Raw genomic sequence first — 21,184 nt, 5'->3', positions numbered from 1 at the left:
TAGTTTTCAGTGAAAACATTTGGGAACACCTTGTAGACACAGGGTGTCATTGGATATTGCTAACAAAATGTGCCACAAAAAATTTCTCATTTCTTCATCTATATAAGCTTTGTTCTGGGATTAGTTCTGGTTTTGACTGTGCAGAATTAGTGAATTTTAGAAGAATGCAGTTAATACTTTTGTTCCAGAATAGTCCACCTGGACCACCCACAACCATATTCTACAATGCAAGCAAGCAAAAAGGCATTTTACAGAGGCAAAGACTGAATCCCAAAATGGTAAAGCAACTAGTTCAAGGTTACTCAATGAATCTGACAGCTGGCGGTCCTGCATGCTTCCCATCAGGCTTCAAAGCTGACCTGAGGCCAGGTGACAATGCCATATTCTGCCATGACCTGGAGGCCAGTAAAGAAAGACTTTCCTGAGAGCATTTGGGACAAGGGGGTCTAGAGCTTATATAATTCACAAATACACTTGGGTATTTATGTGTGTCTGTGAAGTTTTAGCTACATACAAAGGATTTACACTACATATTATATCCCCATTGCAAATATTCTTGGTGCATCAGCATATTTGCATATGAAGGGTTGAAAAGTTCTGTAGTAAAGAAACACCTTTTAACTCAGCAGTCTCTGAATTTATTGACCATTTGTTTCCCTCAGTAGCTCGCAAAAATTGTATGAAACTAATCACCTTTTTTTGCATACAAGTTTTTTGGGAAAGGCTATTCTGAATGTCTGTGAAGAGTTTACTGTTTAAACATGATACATTTAAATGAGATTATATACTAAAAGCATAAAACTTGCTAACAATAAAGAAAATGTCCAGGATACAGCTTGTGAAAGTAAAAATTTTATTTTGATTGATTTCTCAATGTATATAGTTCAATATAATGCCAGTTTTTAATGGCAAAAATTTGGTTCCACTGAAACTCCATGATGCTACAGAGAGCTACTACTTTTTCCAGGAAGTAAGTAAACAGCTGGAAATAGAAAGCAAAACTTTCTAGCAGCATGGCAACTTATTAAGCTGCAGACCTAACAAGCCTGCAACTTTTATACTAAAAATGGCACAAACATGAGCTGGTGACAAAAGTGAGAAATGGAGAACAAGATGTGAACACCAAAAGGAGCAGTATAGGTCCTGTGAAGACAACAAAAAACCAAATATAGCTGTAAGAATTTTTAAGGATAATTATAGAAAAGGGAACCAAATGTTTTACTCAAATGTTTTTTAGAGCCTTTCTTTAGAGATACAAATATATATATATATATATTTATCCAAAAATATGTTTTATACAGATAAATGCTTCTCAATTAAAGATGGGACCAAAGCTATAGTTATAACATAAAGCACTGTCTTTTATAAGACTATTTATCCAACTCAATTTTTGATTTCTTTAAGATTAGCGCAGTGTTTTCCAAATATAATTACCCAACATTCTTTTTATAGATATAAATCAAAGTAGGCATTATTTTTAAAAAGGGTTTGTAGGTTAAACAGTATTTTTCTAAGATGCTGTGCATATAGAACTTATAACAAGCCCCATTAAGAATCATTATTAACAAACATATCAAAAAGGGCTATAGTCAACTTTGCTTCTTTATAGTAAATATTTAATTTTCTGATTTCCAGTTTATAAGTGTTGAAAATGCACAAGAAAGATTTTTCTTCACATGTAGTTTTATGTTCATATATTTTGATTCAATACATACGGCAATAAATCTCCACACATCGTAACCAATAGTATGTTTTCTTTTAAATGGGGATGTGACATTAACAACCGTTACCTATATAATAAAGCACACAATTATTTTAGCGAATTTACAAATCTTTTTCCCCAGGTGTAAAGACTACAAAAATTCCTAAAAATTAGAGGATACTTGAAAACATATTAAAGTTTGACTTCCAACTTTATAGTATTTCCATTTTACCCTGAAAGATAACTTAAAAAATATGACCTTGCTGGAAGAGGCCATCTTGCTAATATAAAAAATTGGTGACAGCAAGAAATTTTATCACTGATATGTAGAATTTTTGTAAATAGTTATCTCTCCAAATCATTAGAAAAACGTTCAAAGATAAAAAACAAAATAAAATATGGTGGTGGTCCCTAAACTATTTTGAAGGCAGGTAGCTTAGTCTAAGCTAAATATTTTTTTCACTCATAGTAATCATTCTTCCCTCAAATGCCCTTTAAAAATATGCATGAAACAGTACAATAGCAAGAATCAAAGAGCACAAACTGTATTTTCAAGGACAGAAAAAAATCTCTAGTGCTGAAAGATATAGTAAAAAGCAGATTTCTTTGGGGACATTAATCAATTAGATTATAATTCATTATGAAGATTTCTCTTTTCTATTACGGGGAGAGTCTGCTCCATTTGAAGTTACTGTTCCATTTACACCATTTTCTGAAAAGAGAAAAGAATCAGGGTTACTCTCTTTTCTAAAGAAATGCAAAGAATATCATCTTTATTCATAAAAGTACCTTCAGAAAAGGAAATTTAAAACCTCGTATCTGTTTGTCCTTATGTAAAACTTAGTGGTAATTAATTTTTAATAGTATTTAACCAATCATAAAACCTGGTAACATGTAACACAATGAACCAAAAGCAGCAAATTAAAAAAAAAAAACTATAATATGTCAATTGTATCTCAAAAAATATAAATTAGAAAAAAGCAATTACTATATGTAAATTTATAATTTATAAAAAATTTAAAAAAAAGTGACAGAAAACAAAAAATTCTAAAATCAATTACAAGAATTTTAAAATAGTAGTCTTAAGAGCAGTACTTTTGATAGAAATAAAGAACCTTTTCACATTTGTCTGCAAAGTTCTTAGGGATATGTTTCCTTACAATACACAGAGTCGGTATTTAGGATAACTCTTATGTTTAGGAGTGTACTATGGCTGCCTTCTTCTTCAAGTTATGATGGATATGTATGTATGTATGTATGTATGTATGCATGTGTGTGTATATAACTAATGTCAGACTCATCTCCAAAAAGATCCATAAAAGTTGGAATACATGGGAACGCAAGCTGGTGCAGCCACTCTGAAAAACAATATGGAGTTTCCTCAAAAAAACTAAAAATACAACTACCCTACGACCCAGCAATTGCACTAGTAGGCATTTATCAACGGGATAGAGGTGTGCTGTTTCGAAGGGACACATGCACCCCCATGTTTATAGCAGCACTATCAACAACAGCCAAAGGATGGAAAGAGCCCAAATGTCCATCGATGGATGAATGGATAAAGAAGATGTGGTATGTATAGACAATGGAGTCTTACTCGGCAATCAGAAAGAATGAAATCTTGCCATTTGCAACTACGTGGATGGAACTGGAGGGTATTATGCTAGGTGAAATTAGTCAGAGAAAGACAAACATCGTATGACTTCACTCATATGAGGGCTTTAAGAGATAAAACAGATGAACTAAGGGAAGGGAAACAAAATAAAAACAGGGAGGGGGACAAAACAGAAGAGACCCATAAATATGGAGAACTGAGCGTTACTGGAGGGGTTATGGGAGGGGGGATGGGCTAAATGGGTAAGGGGCACTAAGGAATCTACTCCTGAAATCATTGTTGCACTATATGCTAATTAATTTGGATGTAAATTAAAAAAATAAAATTAAAAAAAAAGTTGGAATACAAAAATTGGCGGTTTGAAGACAATGAAAAAAACATACAAACAAGGCAGCTCTGTGTATTTCTCCCAATTACTGAACACGCATGCACAAAGCAAGACTCAGAGAAGTCAAGCAGAGAGCACTTCCTTTGCAAGTACAAGAGAGCTGATTACTCTATAATAACAGGAAGAAAAAAATTTGAATTCAGAGTCTGTCAGAGAAGACAGATTGTACAAATAGTTGTTGATGTCCTAGGAATGAGGGCAAACTGGAAATGGATACTGTGACAGGATAGAATGATCTACCCATATTCAACCCAGAGCCTCTATAAACACATCTAGAGCCTACACACATTGTTATATAAAATGTCCAGTATTCAATTAAAAATTACCAGCCATCAGAAAGCAAGACCAAATGACTAAAAACCAAGAGAAAAAAAGTATGTATCAGAAATAGATCTTCGTTTTTTTCAGCCAGCACCAGGTGATGGGCATCTCACGGGACAACTGGCACAAGCCCTGCAAAACCAGGGGCAAGAGAAAGCCCTTCCACAAGAAGCAGAAGTATGAGCTGGGATGCTCTGCCCCATACACAGTCCCAATCTGGGGAGGCAATAAGAAGTACTGTGCCTTGAGGCTGGATGTGGGGAACTTCTCCTGGGGCTCTGAGTGGAATTACTGACACTGTCTACAATGCATCCAACAGTGAACTAGTCCACACCAAGATACTAGTGAGGAATTGTACTGTGTTCAATGACAGCACACCATGCTGACAACAGTATGAGTCCCACTATGGGCTGCAAGCAGGGAGCCAAGTTGATTCCTAAGGAGGAAGAGATTTTAAACAAAAAAGAATCAAAGAAATTTCAGAAGAAATGTAACGACAGGAAAAAGAATGCCATAATCAGCAGTCTTTAGGAGGAACAGTTCCATCAGGGCAAGCTTCTTGTGTGCATTGCTTGAAGACCAGGTCAGTATGGCTGAGCAGATTGCTATGTGCTAGAGCGCAAGAAGCTGGAATTCTATTTGAGGAAAATCAAGGCCCAGAAAGAAAGAAATGAAAATACGGAGAATTTCACCAGAGAACTAAAATCTTTAATCCTAGAACTGGAAAATACAGTAACTGAAAATGCAGACTTAACAAATGAACAGCAGATTAGGCACAACAGAAGAGACCAGTGAACCAGAAAAAATACTCAGACTGAAACTCAAAGAAAAGGGATGAACAATGCAGAAAGTATGAAAAGATGTAAGAGACAGGGGAAGAGGATTTAACACATATTATTGGAGTTCCAAAAGGACAAGAGAGAGAATGGGACAGAAGAATATTTGAAGAAATTATGGTCAAGAACTCTCCAAAAATGTAAAAGAAGCTAAGCCACGACTCAGGAAGCTCTACATGACAGAATGCAGGATAAATACAAAGACAACCACACCCAGGGACAGCACAGTATAACTGCCAAAAAACAAAGACAATAATTATCACACTGGATGAAAATAAATCCAATTATATGTGTTTACAAGAGACACAATTTATATTTAATAACAAAGAAAGGTTTAAAGTAGAAAAAATATAGAAAAAGATACACCTCAACATTTTACCAAAAGAAAGTTGGTGTAGCAGGGTGCCTGGGTGGCTCAGTCAATTAAGCGTCTGAATCTTGATTTTGGCCTAGGTCATGATCTCATGGTTTGTGAGTTCAAGCCCTGTGTCTTTCCCACACTGTCCGGCAGATTCTCTCTCTCTCTCTCCCTTTCTCTCTGCCCCTCCCTCACTCTCTCTCCCTCAAAATAAATAAACATAAAAAAAAAACTGTTGTACCTATAGTAAATTCAGACATTTACTAGAGATGAAGGTGGACATTCATTAAGAGAAAAGGACATATTCAATAGGAATTTAGAACAACCCTAAATTTTGATGTACCTCCATCTTCAAAATATTTAAAGCAAAAACTTATAAGCTACAAGGAGAAGTGGTCAATATCTCCTGCAATAACTGACTGAACAAACAGAACTCCTTCGACCAAAACAGTAGAGATATAAAAGACTGAACAATACAGTAACAAATCTGACCTGATATATAATGGAATATCCAACAAATACGGAAAACACACTCTTTTGAAGTATAAATGGAACATTTACCAAAACCGAACACATGCTGAGCCATAATGAAAGTCTCAATAAACTCCAAAGAACTGAAATCATTCAGAACATGTTCTTAAACAATAACAGAATTAAGCTAGAAATGAGTAACAACAACAAAACCACTAGAAAATGCCCAAGTAGATGTTAATTAAACAATGTACTAATAAGTAATGCATGGGTCAAAGAAGAAACCAGATTGGAATTATAATATCCTGAACTGAATGATAATGAAAAAGACATATCAAAATTTGTAAAATGCAGCTAAAGCAGGGCTGAAAGGGAAAGTCTGCCCTTAATTGCAAGTAATTCACAAGATGGGTGGAAAATCAATGATATAAAAATTCATTTCAAGAAGGTAAACCACAAATAACAAAACAGCAAATCAAGCCCCAAAAAGGGAAATGAGAACAGAAATCAATGATATGACTATGAAAATCAATAAAATCCCCCACAAATGTTGGTTCTTGGCTAATGAAAAAAAAAAAGAGATAAAGGCATAAATTACTAACATAGGGAATAAGATACCACTGTTGTACACAAATTAATAAAAGAATATTATGAATAATTTTACCAATATAACTGCAATGGAAAAATTCCTTGAAAACACAACTTACCAAAAGAGACACAATAAGGAATAAAATATCTGAATAATCCTATTATCTATTAAATAATGTAAATATCCTCCCCTAGAGAAGATTCTAGGTTACATGGCTTCACTGATGGATTCTTCCAAACATTTAAGTACGAAACAATGCTTGAAATCACACAAAGGATAAAGCTATTAATGGTTTGTTTATTTATTTTTGGAGAGACAGTGTGAGTGGAGGAGGGGCAGAAAGAGATGGAGACCAAGGATTCCAAGCAGGCTCCGCACCGTCAGCACAGAGCCTGATGTGGGGCTCAAACCCACAAAACCACAAGATCATGACCTGAGCAGAAACCAAGAGCTGGACACTTAACCACTGAGCCACCCAGGTGCCCCTCAATAGTTTTTATAAAGCCATCATCACCCTGATACCAAGATCTGACAAAAATATTACAAAAACAAAAAGAAAAACAGATTAATTAGAGGCCAATCTTTTGTGAATACAGATGCAAAAATTCTAAAAAAAATACTGAAAACACCAATCTACTAAAAGTGATGCATTATCATCATCACCTTTATGCCATAAATGCAAGACTGGTTTTACATCTGAAAACAAATATTTTACAAAAAAATACCCATCAATATCCTTTATGAATATAGATATAAAAATGCTCAATAAAATACTAGCAAACCAAATCAAACAACATCTTAAAGAGGATTATATGCCATGACCAAATGGGATTTATCCCAGGAATGCACTGTTGGCTTAACATTCAAAAATCAATTAATAGGAATACATGATATCAAAAAAATGGAAGGACAAAAACCATCTGATGATCTCAGTCGTAGACGTAGAAAAAGCAAGTGACAAAATATAACATTCTTTCATAATGAAAATACTAACAAACGAGAAATAGAAGGGAACTTCCTCATGCTGCTAAAGACATTTAGGAAAACCCATAGGTAATAACATCATACTTAATGTGAAAAGACTAGATGCCTTCCTGATAAAATCAGTAACAAGGTAAGAATGTCTGCTGTCACTACTTCTATTCAAAATTATTCTGGAGGTTCTAGGCAGGGCAATATGGCAAGAAAATGAAATAAAAATCATACAGATTTGACAGAAGAAGTGAAGCCATTTCTATTTGCAGATGACATGATCCTACATACTGAAAATGGCAAGGAATCCACACAAAACTTCACTAGTCAATAATAAATCTAAAAAATTCAGCAATGTTGCAGGATAAAAGATAAATATGGAAAAATCAATTCCATACTGGCAATGATTAACACAAAAATGAAATTAAGAAGACAATTCTATTTACAGTATCATCAAAAAGAATAAAATATTGAGGAATAAAAAGAAATAAAAGACTTACATACTGATAACTATAAAATTTAATTGAAAGAAATGAAAGAAGACCCAAATAAATGGAAAGACATCCATGTTCATACTTCCCAAGGAAATCTACAGAGTCAAAGTAATCCACATCAAAAGCCCAGCTGGCTTTTTTGCAGAAATTGACAAGCTGATCCTAACATTCATATGGAGGGGTGCCTGGCTGGTTCAGTCATTAGAGAATGTGACTCTTTGTCTGGGGGTCATGAGTTCAAGCCCCATGCTGGGTGTAGAGATTACTTAAAATCTTAAAAAAAAAAAAAATTCACATGGAAGTGCAAGGGACCAGAATAACTAAAGCATGAAAAAGGACAAAATGGAAGACTCACATTTCCTGATTTCAAAACTAACTAGAAAGCAACAGTAATCAAGACAGTGTGGTATTGGCATAAGAATAGGTACACAGATTGACAGAATAGAATCGAGAGCCCAGAAATAAATTCTTACTTTTGGATCAACCGATTTTCTCCCCTCGCCCAAAACAAGTTATTTATTCTGCCCTGTAAGCACTTGACCAACTGGTTTTCAATAGGAATATCAGGACAACTTAATAGAGAAAGGTTAGTCTTTTTGACAAATGGTGCAAGGGACAACTGCATATCATATGTAAAAACAATGAATGTAAAATGGTGCAACTACTTTAGAAATCAGTTTAGCAATTTCCCTGAAAACGTTAAACACACAGTTAACTACAGGATCCAGCAATTCATTCCTAGGTATATATCCAAGAAAGCAAAAACAGGGGTTCAAGCAAAAGCTTGTACATAAATGTTTACAGCAGCATTATTCATAGTAGCCAAAGAGTGGAAACAATCCAAATGCCTATCAACTAATAAATGATAAACATAATTTGGTATATTCACACAATAGAATAGTATTTGGCCATAAAAAGGAATAAAGTATTGGCATATGCTGCAATGTATATATGTTGCATATGTGCATATACATCCACTTAGGTACATGCTAAGTGAAAGAAATCATTTGCAAAAGATCACATATTATATGATTCCATATAATATGCAGAAAAGACCAATCCATAGACACAGAAAATGGGTTAGTATTTGTCAGGGGTAGGGGGAAGAAAGGGATAGGAAATGACTGCTAGTGGGCATGGGGTTTCTTTCTGGGGAGATAAAAATGTTCTGGAATTAGATAGTGGTTCACGAACTTTGTGAATATACTTAAGAACCACTGATACCTACACTTTAAAGGTTGAATTTTATGGTATATGATTAAATTTGGTATGGTATTAAATAAATATTACTGAGAGAAATTAAAGACAGTCTAGGTAAATAGAAGTATACACCATGTTTACGCCCTGAAGTGCTCTATTCTCCCTGAAATGATCTATAGATTCAGTGTAATTCTAATCCAGTTTCTCAGCAAGAGTTTTTTTTGGGGGGAGGGGGAGAGGGCGGGAGTGAAAATTGACAAAGATGTACAAAAATTTATACGAAACACAAAGGCCCAAGAATTACTGAGACAAGCTTGAATAGGACAAGGCTGGAGGACATAAACTATCAAATATGAAGACATACAAGAAGCAAACCAGAGTCGATAAAACTGGAACTCCCTGTGTCACAGTTCCAAGTATAACACCAAATAGAAGTTCAAAAAAATTATTGCAATGTCAATGCCTTTTCAATCAAAATCCAGAGGAGAAAAGAAGGCAGATGCAGGCTCAAATATGAAAGATCAAGCAATAAGAAGTTATAGAAAGAGCTCTTCCAGTTGGGACTAAAGGGCAGATGGGAAGGGGCTGTGAAGAGGTTTTGTATTGTAAATATTAGTAAGATGCTTGAAAGCACAAACTACCACACTCTAGGTTAGTTACTGGCTACTAAAACAGCCCAAACATACTAGTCTAATGGAAAACTTGGGAAAGAGAAATTTAGTGGACAGCTTTTTTTATTTTTTTTTAAATTTTTTTTTAAATGTTTATTTATTTTTGAGATAGAGAGAGACAGAGCATGAACAGGGGAGGGGCAGAGAGAGAGGGAGACACAGAATCGGAAGCAGGCTCCAGGCTCTGAGCCATCAGCCCAGAGCCCGATGCGGGGCTCAAACTCACGGACTGCGAGATCGTGACCTGAGTCGAAGTCGGACGCCCAACCGACTGAGCCACCCAGGCGCCCCTAGTGGACAGCTTTTGAGGGGAATAACTGACCTCACACAATAACTGTAGAATGGGGCAAGTTTTACTTTGCCTCTAATTTTGCTAAAGAGAGAAAAAAAATTTCTTTATAAGATTTTAAATCTTAATACGTTTATAATAAGACTCCACAACATTTAAAAAAAAAATGTTTTCCACTGCTTACTGAATACAAACCTGTTCCTTTCCTAGAAGACCTGCCTTTAGTCACTGTTGGTTTCTTCTTCACAGTTGGTGCCTGAAAAGTAGAATGTTCTCTCCACCTCCGAAGCTGAAAATTAATGAACTTCCACATCATGAAGGCTTGGGTAATGCAAATGGATGCCAGGACAGCAATTCTGAGGATATTAAAGTCAATAAACAAAACATTAAGAGTACGTCAAAACAATGTCATTGAATGAAGCATTCTATCTTGCACTGACAGAATTAACTTAGTGCTAAATTCCCAAGGCTGACAAGATTATGTTAATAAACAATTATTCCATTAGTAGTTAATCCCCAAAGTCAGAGATCCTTTAGTATTTCAATTCAGACATATGCAACTGCAACAGGTCTGAAATCAAATCAAATAAATATGCTCCCCCCATATTTGTCTCTATTTATTTTTAAGGGGATTTGTATCATAAATTGGTAATACATACTATATAGCAGGACAAAGTGAGAAAAATGTTAAATCGATTGTACCTTACAGCTAACACATTGAAGTTCCCAGCACTGAAATCCAATTTCTGGTTCTCTGCTCTTGCAAGGCCAAAGCCAACAGTAAGTACTGAAAGAATTAAAGTCAGAAGTCTTCCCAAAACAAACAAAACTGCCCACAGAGAAAACCTGTAAGAAAAATATCCTAAGTCAAATTCATAAAATTGCAAAGATATGAAAAGATTCTAATATGAATCAGATTCCTATTAAGTAAATGCATATTAAGACAGCATTTCCTATTGTTCTGCAAAAGAGATTCTGAAATAAAATGTCTGGGATATGCTATATACTATATCACACGCTTGAAGATACATAACACAGCATATTTAAGATTCTAGGAAATCCAATAAAGAAATAATTAATTTTGAGAATGCAAGCTGGTGCAGCCACTCTGGAAAACAGTATGGAGGTTCCTCAAAAAACTAAAAACAGAACTACCCTATGACCCAGCAATTGCACTACTATGCATTTATCCAAGGGATACAGGTGTGCTGTTTCGAAGGGACACATGCACCCCCATGTTTATAGCAGCACTATCAACAACAGCCAAAGGATGGAAAGAGCCCAAATGTCCATCAATGGATGAGTGGATAAAGAAGATGTGGTATATATATATATAAGCGAAATTAGAGAAAGACAAAAATCATATGACTTCACTCATATGAGGACTTTAAGAGACAAAACAGATGAACATAAGGGAAGGGAAAGAAAAATAATATAAAAACAGGGAAGGGAACAAAACATAAGAGTCTTAAATATGGAGAACAGAGGGTTACTGGAGGGGTTTTGGGAGGGGGGATGGACTAAATGGGTAAGGGGCCCTAAGAAATCTACTCCTGAAATCATTGTTGCACTATATGCTAATCTGGATGTAAATTAAAAAAAATAAAAAATAAAACAAGTTAATAAAAAAATTAAATTAAATTTTAAAAAAAGAAATATTAATTTTTATTTAGCTGATCTCTTTTTTAAATATAACTATCATTAATGATCCTCAAAATTATCGGCACATAGAAAAATTTTCAAAAATGCTAAATAAGACAAAACAAAAGCTATCCTGTTAACAGAACACCCATTCCCATTTAACAGGCCTACTTTTACTTTTTTTTTTTAAAACAAGTCATAGTGCTCTAATTCTGTTTTCAGTCCAATTGTGCCGTTGAAATGTTTTAGCATCTTATATAATCTATTATTTAATCTTCTTCTTCCCTGTTACTTTTATCCCTATTATCACTTCCTTATTACTCCTCCTCCAAAAGAAAAACATGCATTAAACAAAAGAGAAGTTATAATAGAAAAGTAAACCCTAAAACTCTTCCAAATTACAAGTTTCAATGTAACATCTGGCTAACTAAGACAAGACTCCATTTTAGAGAATAAAATACCATCCTGAGTTGTAAAATCGTTTCATTTTATTTAAAGCTACTACTAACAGCTTACAGAGTGATATAACTGCCGGCAGCAGGGACCTTGGCAATAGCACAGTCCTTGACAATACAGGCCCTGACTCTTTAATTACACAAGAAACAGAATGGCTAAGCAACTTACCCTTTCTGATACTTTTCATCACTAAAATAAAACAGGCGGGAAATGTGGAAAAGAAATTCAACAAAATAATGCAGCACCAGAAGAACAAGTCCCAGATGATTCAAGCTGTTAAAAGAACAAATTTAAAATGTAAAGATTAATTAGCAGACAGATTAGCATACTATCTACCCAGTCCATTTACACATCCAAACAAAATCCCAACTCACTTTAAAAGATAAGCTCCAGCGATGTGAAAGAGGTAAAGACCAATGTAGACAAGCTGACGAGGAATATCTTCCTGTAAACAGAGATGCATTACAGATAAAAACATGCCGAAACATTTCCGTTCCTTAGTAGCAGTGTGGTAGAGTGAAAAATACACTCTTAGAGAAGACCTGAAGGCTATTCAGCCCCTGCATTCTACCCCAGCTGCTACACGGCTTTAGCACCTTTCTAGGCTTCAGCTGTCTCACCTGGAAAATGTGACTCAATACTTGGGTTTGCCTGAATCAGAAGAACTCAAAATCCCTTTCAGGGCCAAAACCTATGGTTTCTTTCTGTAATAAACATCTATTATTTTTTTTTTCAACGTTTTTTTATTTATTTTTGGGACAGAGAGAGACAGAGCATGAATGGGGGAGGGGCAGAGAGAGAGGGAGACACAGAATCGGAAACAGGCTCCAGGCTCCGAGCCATCAGCCCAGAGCCTGACGCGGGGCTCGAACTCACGGACCGCGAGATCGTGACCTGGCTGAAGTCGGACGCCCAACCGACTGCGCCACCCAGGCGCCCCAATAAACATCTATTAAATGACATAATGTTGATAATCACAACGCTGCCCTTCTAATATTAAAATTGCTATGTTTATAGCAGTAGAGATGCTTTTATTTAAAGTAGTATTCATATTTTTTAGCTCATGCTTTGAATCCCTTTTAACCGTTATAACCATTAAAACTGAAGGTTAAAATTTTATCTTCTCACTTAGGATACTACCTTGTTATATAGTCTTTCTCCTTCTAATAACCCTGTAAAGCCACATATCCAGATTCTACTTTTTGCTTTTCTTTTTTCTTCCACAGTCCCTAGTGACCTGGTTGTCTTAAAAAACGTGTTTAAAAAAAAAATGGGAGTCAAGGGCTACTAGTGGATCATGAAATCAATTTAGGAGTCACACTAGTATCTTTTAAAATAGGAAATAAACTAGAAAATACTAGGGTGTACAGCACATTGCACTGTTTCATGAAAATTTTATTATGGTTTTCACACACACACATATACACATTAAATTATAATGTAAAATATGATTTTTCATCTGGAGTTGCAGTCAAAAATATTTGTAAAAACTGACAGTGTTAAACCCAATAAACACTTGTTAATTAATGAAATGCATAGACTTCTCATTTCTACTCTCTCTGGTTTTTGCTCTTCCACACATGTATGTGTGTGTGTATGTGTGTGTGTATGTGCGCCTGTGTGTATAAAACATAGTTGCATTAGCCTGATCTATGTGTAGTATAAAGCTGTATTAATCTGGTTAGTACTATTCATGTACTACAGCTGCTAATTACAATTTTTTACATGGTGGGTTGATGTTAAATGGACTGAACTGTATTCTTCTGGAACCTCACAAAACTCATGTCTGCCACCTAGTACAGTTGAGTGCAGGTCTCTACAGTTCAGTAGAGTTACTTCCCCAAATCTTCGGAGAAAGAACAGAGATTTTACAATTGTAGTTTTGAAATTGAAAACTCTTCTCTAGTAAGAATGGTACAAAGATCAAGTGTTAGAAAGGTAGGAGAAGAGTCAGATATTACCACACATAATACTATGTTTTGGGACTGTCAGGGAAAAAACCCAAGACAGAACATCAACTTTAGAGAGGTTCTTCCATTTGGAAAGAGAAGGATCTCTGAAAAGGAACTTTCTTAATTAAGATTTTCTCCACATAATTTTTAAACTTCCAATGAAATATTTCTCCTTACAAAAGGAGAGAGGGAGAACAATGTCAAGACTAACATGCTAAAAATTCAACAAGGGAACCTTTTTCTGCTCTTACAATAATTTTAGAACAGCTCACTGGTAGTGTTATAAATGTGTTTTCATATGCTATGAATAGAGGTGCCACTAAATATATACATGATATACATGTTTCCTAGAGTGTGGTATTCATAGCACTGGCACTGTACAAAATAATTTTAGATAGTACACAACAAAATACTTTTGTTGTGTATAGTTAAAATTCTTTTAACTATAATTTTAATTAAAATATTTTAAGTTAGAGCAAGTGGCATGTAAATGACTTGATATGGGAAATACTGCCATATTCCTTCAGATGTGTTAATCAATGCTCCAAATTTCTGAGGCGAAAAGAGACCAGGGAGACTCTCGATACTCTCTGAAGTGTTTAAATTACTGACTGAACACTAAACTCATTTTCTTACATAAAAACTTGTGTAACACAATTTTCTGGAATGACTGCAGGAAAAACTATTTTATAGAATCTAACTTCTTGGGGGGGATTAAAAAATATTTAATTTCTAAAAAATGTTTATTTATTTTGAGAGAGAGAGAGAGCAGGGAAGGGGGGAGAGAGAGAGAATCACAAGCAGGCTTCTTCATGCTGTCAGTGCAGAGTCTGACGAGGGGCTTGAACTCACAGACTGTGAGATCATGACCTGAGCTGAAGTCGGACGCTCAACTGACTAAGCCACTCAGGCGCCCCAGAAAGAGCTTTTAAAATAGTTTCTACAACTTTCCAAAGGACAGAGGATCAAGAAATCTTTTTCCAAATAACATTCCCTTCAGCTATATACAAATTGACCAATGTCTATAAAGGAATGTTTGAAAGTCCAACCAGAGAAAAAGTTTAAGTAAAAATGGGTGACACAGAGGAGTGTTAATACTACAGGGAATGGTGGAGATTGTTGTGAACTGGAGAACACACATTCTACATTAAAGACATTCCCATATTCTTTTAAAATTACAAAGGCAATGGGGATGATATAACGTGATTTTTTAAAAGAGAAATTTTACCTATATTTCAATTAGATCATGGCTATAATGGCACCCCTGTTTCAGGCCAAACCCCTCCAACATTCTCCAATCCTTGTGGGGTTACAGCTCCACTGGCAGGGTGCTTATATGTCTGAGGCCAACAACAACCTTGCCTAGCACTATGGTCTCTGGGGTTACACATTTCCATGGAGTGAGGGGAATGGGAAACAGAGGTGGCTGGGTGAAACCTGGCCATCTTAGTTCACTGGCCACATCAGAGATTCCAGTTAGGCAGTCAGCATACCGTCCAAGAGCATTGATCATTGTTCTACAATCTAGTGTCTAGCTGAATTGCTGAAAGAAAGCTGTTTTGGCTTCTCAAGACATTTTTCACACAGCATCCTATAATATTATTACATAAACAAATGTTTTCTACCAGGAGCCAGAAATTAGGTTTTGTTTATTTTGTTTAAAGATTAATAAACTTCTTTTGTATTTGAGTGGAAAAAATATATAATGAAAATGAGTTATTAGAAAAGCTTTATCAAGCTCTTATATATTCTTTTTTCTAAAATTTTTTTAATGTTTATTCATTTTTGAGAGAGAGAGAGAGAGAGAGAGAGAGACAGACACAGAGTGTGAGCGGGGGAGGGGCAAGGAGAGAGGGAGACACAGAATTCGAAGCAGGCTCCAGGCTCTGGGCTGTCAGCACAGAACCCGACATGGGGCTCAAACCCACAGACTGTGAGATCATGACCTGAGCCAAAATTGACCGCTTAACCAAATGAGCCACCCAGGCGCCCCAAGTTCTTATATATTCTTAATGCTAATGTTTAAATAGTTTATATAAGAATGATTTCATTCTCATGAATGATGAATTAAAATTCTAATAGTCTCATTTTTTATGGAAAATCTAGTAAATATAGGACATTAAGTCAAAACAAGTTCTAAAATTATAAATAACTTCAAGTGACATTTTCAGTTGTTATTCAAACATCTTTTTATTAAAAAGATCAGGCATATACTTCAGTAAAATTCTATCTTTATAAGAAAATGCTTTTCTTAACTACACACTACTAAAAACTTGACTTTAAATGGAATAGCATAAATATGCCCAAATACAAGGCAAAGATTTTCGCCTAAACCACACATGGAGCCACCTCCTATTTAAATCTTTTCAAAGCTCTTATGTTATAGGGATCTAGATCATTATTTTGAGCAACAAATATATGTTTGGGGAAGTTACACAGCCTGAAGAACTTTAATCAATGTTACTTCTAAGTGCTTATAGAGGTCTAACAGAGGAATCACTAGAGGGAAGATGATGCACTTTGGAAAAACGGAGTTAGAGGATTCAAAATTGGCTCTAGTGATGAATGACAGGTATGAACAACAAAGTTGCATGTGGAAAGTGTGAATATAACTTTCATGAAGTGGGAATGGGAAAATGCATTACATCTAATTTAAAATACTTCATATGAGGGGCGCCTGGGTGGCGCAGTCGGTTAAGCGTCCGACTTCAGCCAGGTCACGATCTCGCGGTCCGTGAGTTCGAGCCCCGCGTCGGGCTCTGGGCTGATGGCTCGGAGCCTGGAGCCTGTTTCTGATTCTGTGTCTCCCTCTCTCTCTGCCCCTCCCCCGTTCATGCTCTGTCTCTCTCTGTCCCAAAAATAAATAAACGTTGAAAAAAAAAAAAATTTTAAAATACTTCATATGACAATGCAATATGCATGTATAATTAAACGAAATAAACTGAATATTGGAAATAAAGTATTTGGCTACCTCCTCTAGACTTCCCTGAAAGCTCATATATCCAAGTTGGCTGAGAAATTACATGGTTAATCTTCTTATGGGCAAAATGGAGTAATGTTTATATGGAGCCATACATACTGTATGCAATTAAAATATTCTCCTCAGGAGAAACTGAGTTATTTGTGACTAACACACCCCTTGAACTGCTACTAACAGTGTTCCTTCCTTTCTTCATTTCTCTGTAGGATCAGTTCGAAACAATCACTGTACTAGTTTCTTCCAGTAAAGAGTTCTTCCAAAAATAATTTTCATAGAGTAAATTTTAAGAAACTGTTTAACACATATGCAGCTGTTACTTTCAAATTATGTTAATTACTTGAAACAGTTACTTTTGACTGTCATATGTAGGTGTTAAAAATAGTTTCAGTTAAGTTCTAAGTTATGCAAATTATTCCATAAAAATTAGATTGCATTTCTGGAGAAATGCCATCTGGCAGGAATTGATAAGGAAAGAACTTTGAAAACTAAAATGAACATTCACTTTGAAATGTCCCTCTTTATTTATATGGTCAAGGAACAAGACAGAGACATATGGATTAATAATGAAGCCCAAACGTCTTATGTCCATGGGTATACAAGTACATACATGAAGAAAGCTTTAAATATGTGAGCCATGGTAGTAAGACATCAAGAAACTATGATGTTCTCAGCAATACTGCCCAACAGAAGTTTCTGCGATGATGGAAATGTTCTCTATCTCTTCTATCCAAAATGGCAGACATGTAGCCACTTGTGGCTAAGTGAGTACTTGTAATAGGGCTAAGTGTGACTCAGAAAGTAAATTTGGTTTTTAATTGTAATTACTTCACGTATTAAAAATTTTTTTTTTGCTGCTACTTAATTTTGAGAAAGAGACAGAGAGTATAAGTGGGAGAAGGGCAGGGACAGAGAGGGAGACACAGCTGAAGCAGGCTCCAGGCTCTGAGCCCTCAGCACAAAGCCTGATGAGGGGCTTGAATTCACAGACTGCGGGATCAGGACCTGAGCTGAAGCTGGACGCTCAACCAACTGAGCCACCCAGGCTCCCCAACTGTAGTTACTTTAAATGTGGCCAGTGGCTTCTGTTTTGGACAATACAGCTCTAGGACATCTGTGGTTCACATTAGGTGCTTAATGAATATGGAAGGGCTTCTGGAAATTGTGAGCCTAAGAATCTTATCTTAACACAGTTCTTTTTTTTTCTTTTGTTATTTTGAGGGAGAGAGAGAGAAAGAGAGAGTAAGAGCTCACGAGCAGGGGAGGGGCACAGACAGAGGGAAAGAGAGAATCCCAAGCAGGGTCCATGCAGTTAGCACAGAGCCCAACTGTGGGGCTTGATGTCATGAAATGAACTGTGAGATCATGACCTGAACTGAAATCATGAGTCAGAAGTTCAACCAACTGAGCCACCCAGGTGTCCCTTATCTTAACATAGTTCTAAGCCAAAGGTTTTATGGATTTTCATCCTTATCCTTATAATCAACTTAACTAGAAAAACATTCTTCTTGATACAAGAAATTAACGTAAAGATAACTTCTTTCGAGACATAGTACATGAACTCTAAATTGGTGCTATTTTCTAATCATAGCAGACAACATCAGGACAGATGTTGTTGATGACAAACACATAGGACACAAAAAACAGACACAAAACAGTAGTAAATCAGGTATCTATACTCATGGATTAACTATTTGCAGTACATACAGAAATAAATGTGGCTTTGGAGAAGGCAGAGATAAACTGGTCACATTACACTTCTATCCTGAAAAGCTTCTCAAAGCAAGGAGGCTTTAAATGCAGAAAAATGTGGGGCGCCTGGGTGGCGCAGTCGGTTAAGCGTCCGACTTCAGCCAGGTCACGATCTCGCGGTCCGTGAGTTCGAGCCCCGCGTCGGGCTCTGGGCTGATGGCTCAGAGCCTGGAGCCTGTTTCCGATTCTGTGTCTCCCTCTCTCTCTGCCCCTCCCCCGTTCATGCTCTGTCTCTCTCTGTCCCAAAAATAAATAAACGTTGAAAAAAAAAAAATTAAAAAAAAAAAATAAATGCAGAAAAATGTAAATACATATATAACAAATAGTATAAAGAATCCCCATGTAGCCATACCCATCTTTAATACTTGTTAACTCAGGACCAAACTTGTTTTGTCCATATTCCCACCCATGTTTCCTATATGGGGATTTTATAAATAATCTCTCCCTGAGAAAGGGAATAAGAGCATTTGATTAGTTTAAAGGTATTCCCAGAAAAAGAACTGATGTGCTGGGATCATAAAATTAGAGACTATCAGTGTGAATGAAGACCAAGGAGAGAAAAGAGGAAAAAAGGAGCAGAGAGGAGGTTGTATACACCAAAGAAACCCATAGAGGACAGGTGAACAGCTGTATTTTATTTTATTTACTTATTTATTTCTTGAGAGAGAGAGAGGGAGCATGAGTAGGGCAGAGGGGCAGAGGGAGAGAGAGAGAGAGAATCTTAAGAATCTTAAGTCCTGACCCAGGGCTCGATCCCATGATCCCAGGATCATGAGCTGAGCTGAAATCAACTGACTGAACCACCCAGATGCCCTGAGCAGTTTAAAGCAACAGGGAACTGGTACAGGTTTGAGAGAAGAAAGGGTTAAATAAGGGAACTAAAATTTACTTTGCAGACATCCGACTTCAGGAGTACGGAGGATAAAGCAGAAAGAAGGATATCGCACTGCTCTGGTAGTTATTTGTTCAAATACAACAAACAACAAACAAACATCTTTCCCACATGTTAAAAGTACGCTCCACCCATTTCAGGAAAAGTTTCACCGCTGAGTGTTTAACTATGGTTTACTTTATTTTATACTGAATTTTTCACTGCGACTTAGCACATAGAACGGTTAGTTGTAAAATAATTTGATTAATCCTTTTGTCTCATTTGTGAAACTCCTAAGAGTATCAATAATATAAAACTAATGTTGCATTTTGAAATTTTAATTTTAGTTTATTTTAAATTACCACTAATACAATTTTAAGACAAGTGATTAACATGTCACATGTAAAAGATTCCACTCTAAGATAAAATAGGACGAAAGGTTTACATCAAGAGATACGTGAGGATATTTAGTCTCTGACGAAAGAGGGGAGGTGCGGTGGGAGAATAATGGGAGAGTTGAGGTGGGAAGGAAAGGGGGGAGGTTACAGACATGAGGAAATGTTTAATTTTAGAGTGACTTTTCATAAAAGGAAAAAATGACAAGACAGCTTTCAAAGTTACAAAATCTCAGCTTACTTTTTTGGTTTTCTGGAAGTAGAGTTCAGGAAAAGCATGAAACCAGTAAGCCAACTGGGCTATGTAGAAAAACTTCATTTGAAATCTGCACAAGAAAGCAAAAAATATCTTTTAAAGCATAATATTTTAAAAGAATAAAGTAAAACACTGGAAATCAGGGTGTACTACGGAGCTCCCTTTGTGTTATCATTTCATGTCCCCCCCCGCAATACTCTGCGCCCCCCCAGCAGCCACTTCCCCATCTCCCTAGAATATTCTTACCACCAGTCAATTCCTCGGGATTAAACAGCAGATGCAAAGACAGTATCTGCAGAACCCTGATGACGTGCAAGCTGGCTGAGAGGTACCAGAGCCCCTTGTCTATTAGCAAATTAATACTGATTAGTATGTCGTGTTAGCTACTGAAAACATAAGGAACATGACTGAGGGAATCAGTTCACAGACCTGTAAGGTTTCATCAAAAGGAAAGCAGGAAGTGCAAAAAGACAGACACAAAAGCGAAGGTGTACAGATAAACCATCACCCGAAACTGGTATAATCCCAACTGCAGATATCCCCTGGATTTTTTCTTAGGGAAACTCTACCTGGTTGGAACCCTGAGAGAGTCTCAAAAGAATGGAGGCAAACCAGAATTAGAAAGAGGGATAAGGCATAGAAGTGTTCCCTTGGAGATAGATCTAATCAGCCTAGAATCAACAGTCTCATGACATTATAACCCTCCAGAGCCCCTGCTTTCTCTTTGTTCTCCATTCTCCTACTCCTCCAGATTTCTATAATAGAAAACACAAAGCCAATCGGGAGTAAGTTTTTTGCGGAGAGGGGAGATATAGTCCCATATAAACCTGACGTCTACCATCCTATTCCATAAAAGCTCATTGAATTAGTATCATTTTTAAAGTCAGAATGACTCAGCAGTATGGGTATTACTGCTGGACCTAAAACAAAGGTATGCATGGCCATGTTGTTCCCTTCATATCTTTTTCTCCAACTGTT

At 36.2% G+C, this 21,184-nt stretch overlaps 1 protein-coding gene and 1 pseudogene across 1 annotated transcript in view; one reads left to right on the top strand and one right to left on the bottom strand.

Moving 5' to 3' along the window:
- Positions 1-832: 832 nt before the first annotated feature.
- Positions 833-21,184, bottom strand: part of TRAM1 (translocation associated membrane protein 1) — a 33,014-nt gene continuing 12,662 nt past the window's right edge. The window contains exons 6-11 of the mRNA XM_030303757.2: positions 20,192-20,276; positions 12,378-12,448; positions 12,172-12,276; positions 10,609-10,752; positions 10,102-10,262; positions 833-2,414 (exon numbers count right to left, since the gene is read on the bottom strand). Of these exons, the coding sequence (XP_030159617.1) occupies positions 2,341-2,414; positions 10,102-10,262; positions 10,609-10,752; positions 12,172-12,276; positions 12,378-12,448; positions 20,192-20,276 (640 nt within the window). The 3' untranslated portion in view covers positions 833-2,340. The remainder of the gene's footprint in view (positions 2,415-10,101; positions 10,263-10,608; positions 10,753-12,171; positions 12,277-12,377; positions 12,449-20,191; positions 20,277-21,184) is intronic.
- LOC115506499 lies at positions 4,127-4,821 on the top strand (annotated as a pseudogene).

Source organism: Lynx canadensis, chromosome F2 (genome assembly GCF_007474595.2).
Source record: "Lynx canadensis isolate LIC74 chromosome F2, mLynCan4.pri.v2, whole genome shotgun sequence".
NCBI lineage: Eukaryota > Metazoa > Chordata > Mammalia > Carnivora > Felidae > Lynx > Lynx canadensis.
The sequence above is the reverse complement of the archived record's forward strand: the minus strand, read 5'-3'. Positions and strand labels throughout refer to the sequence as shown.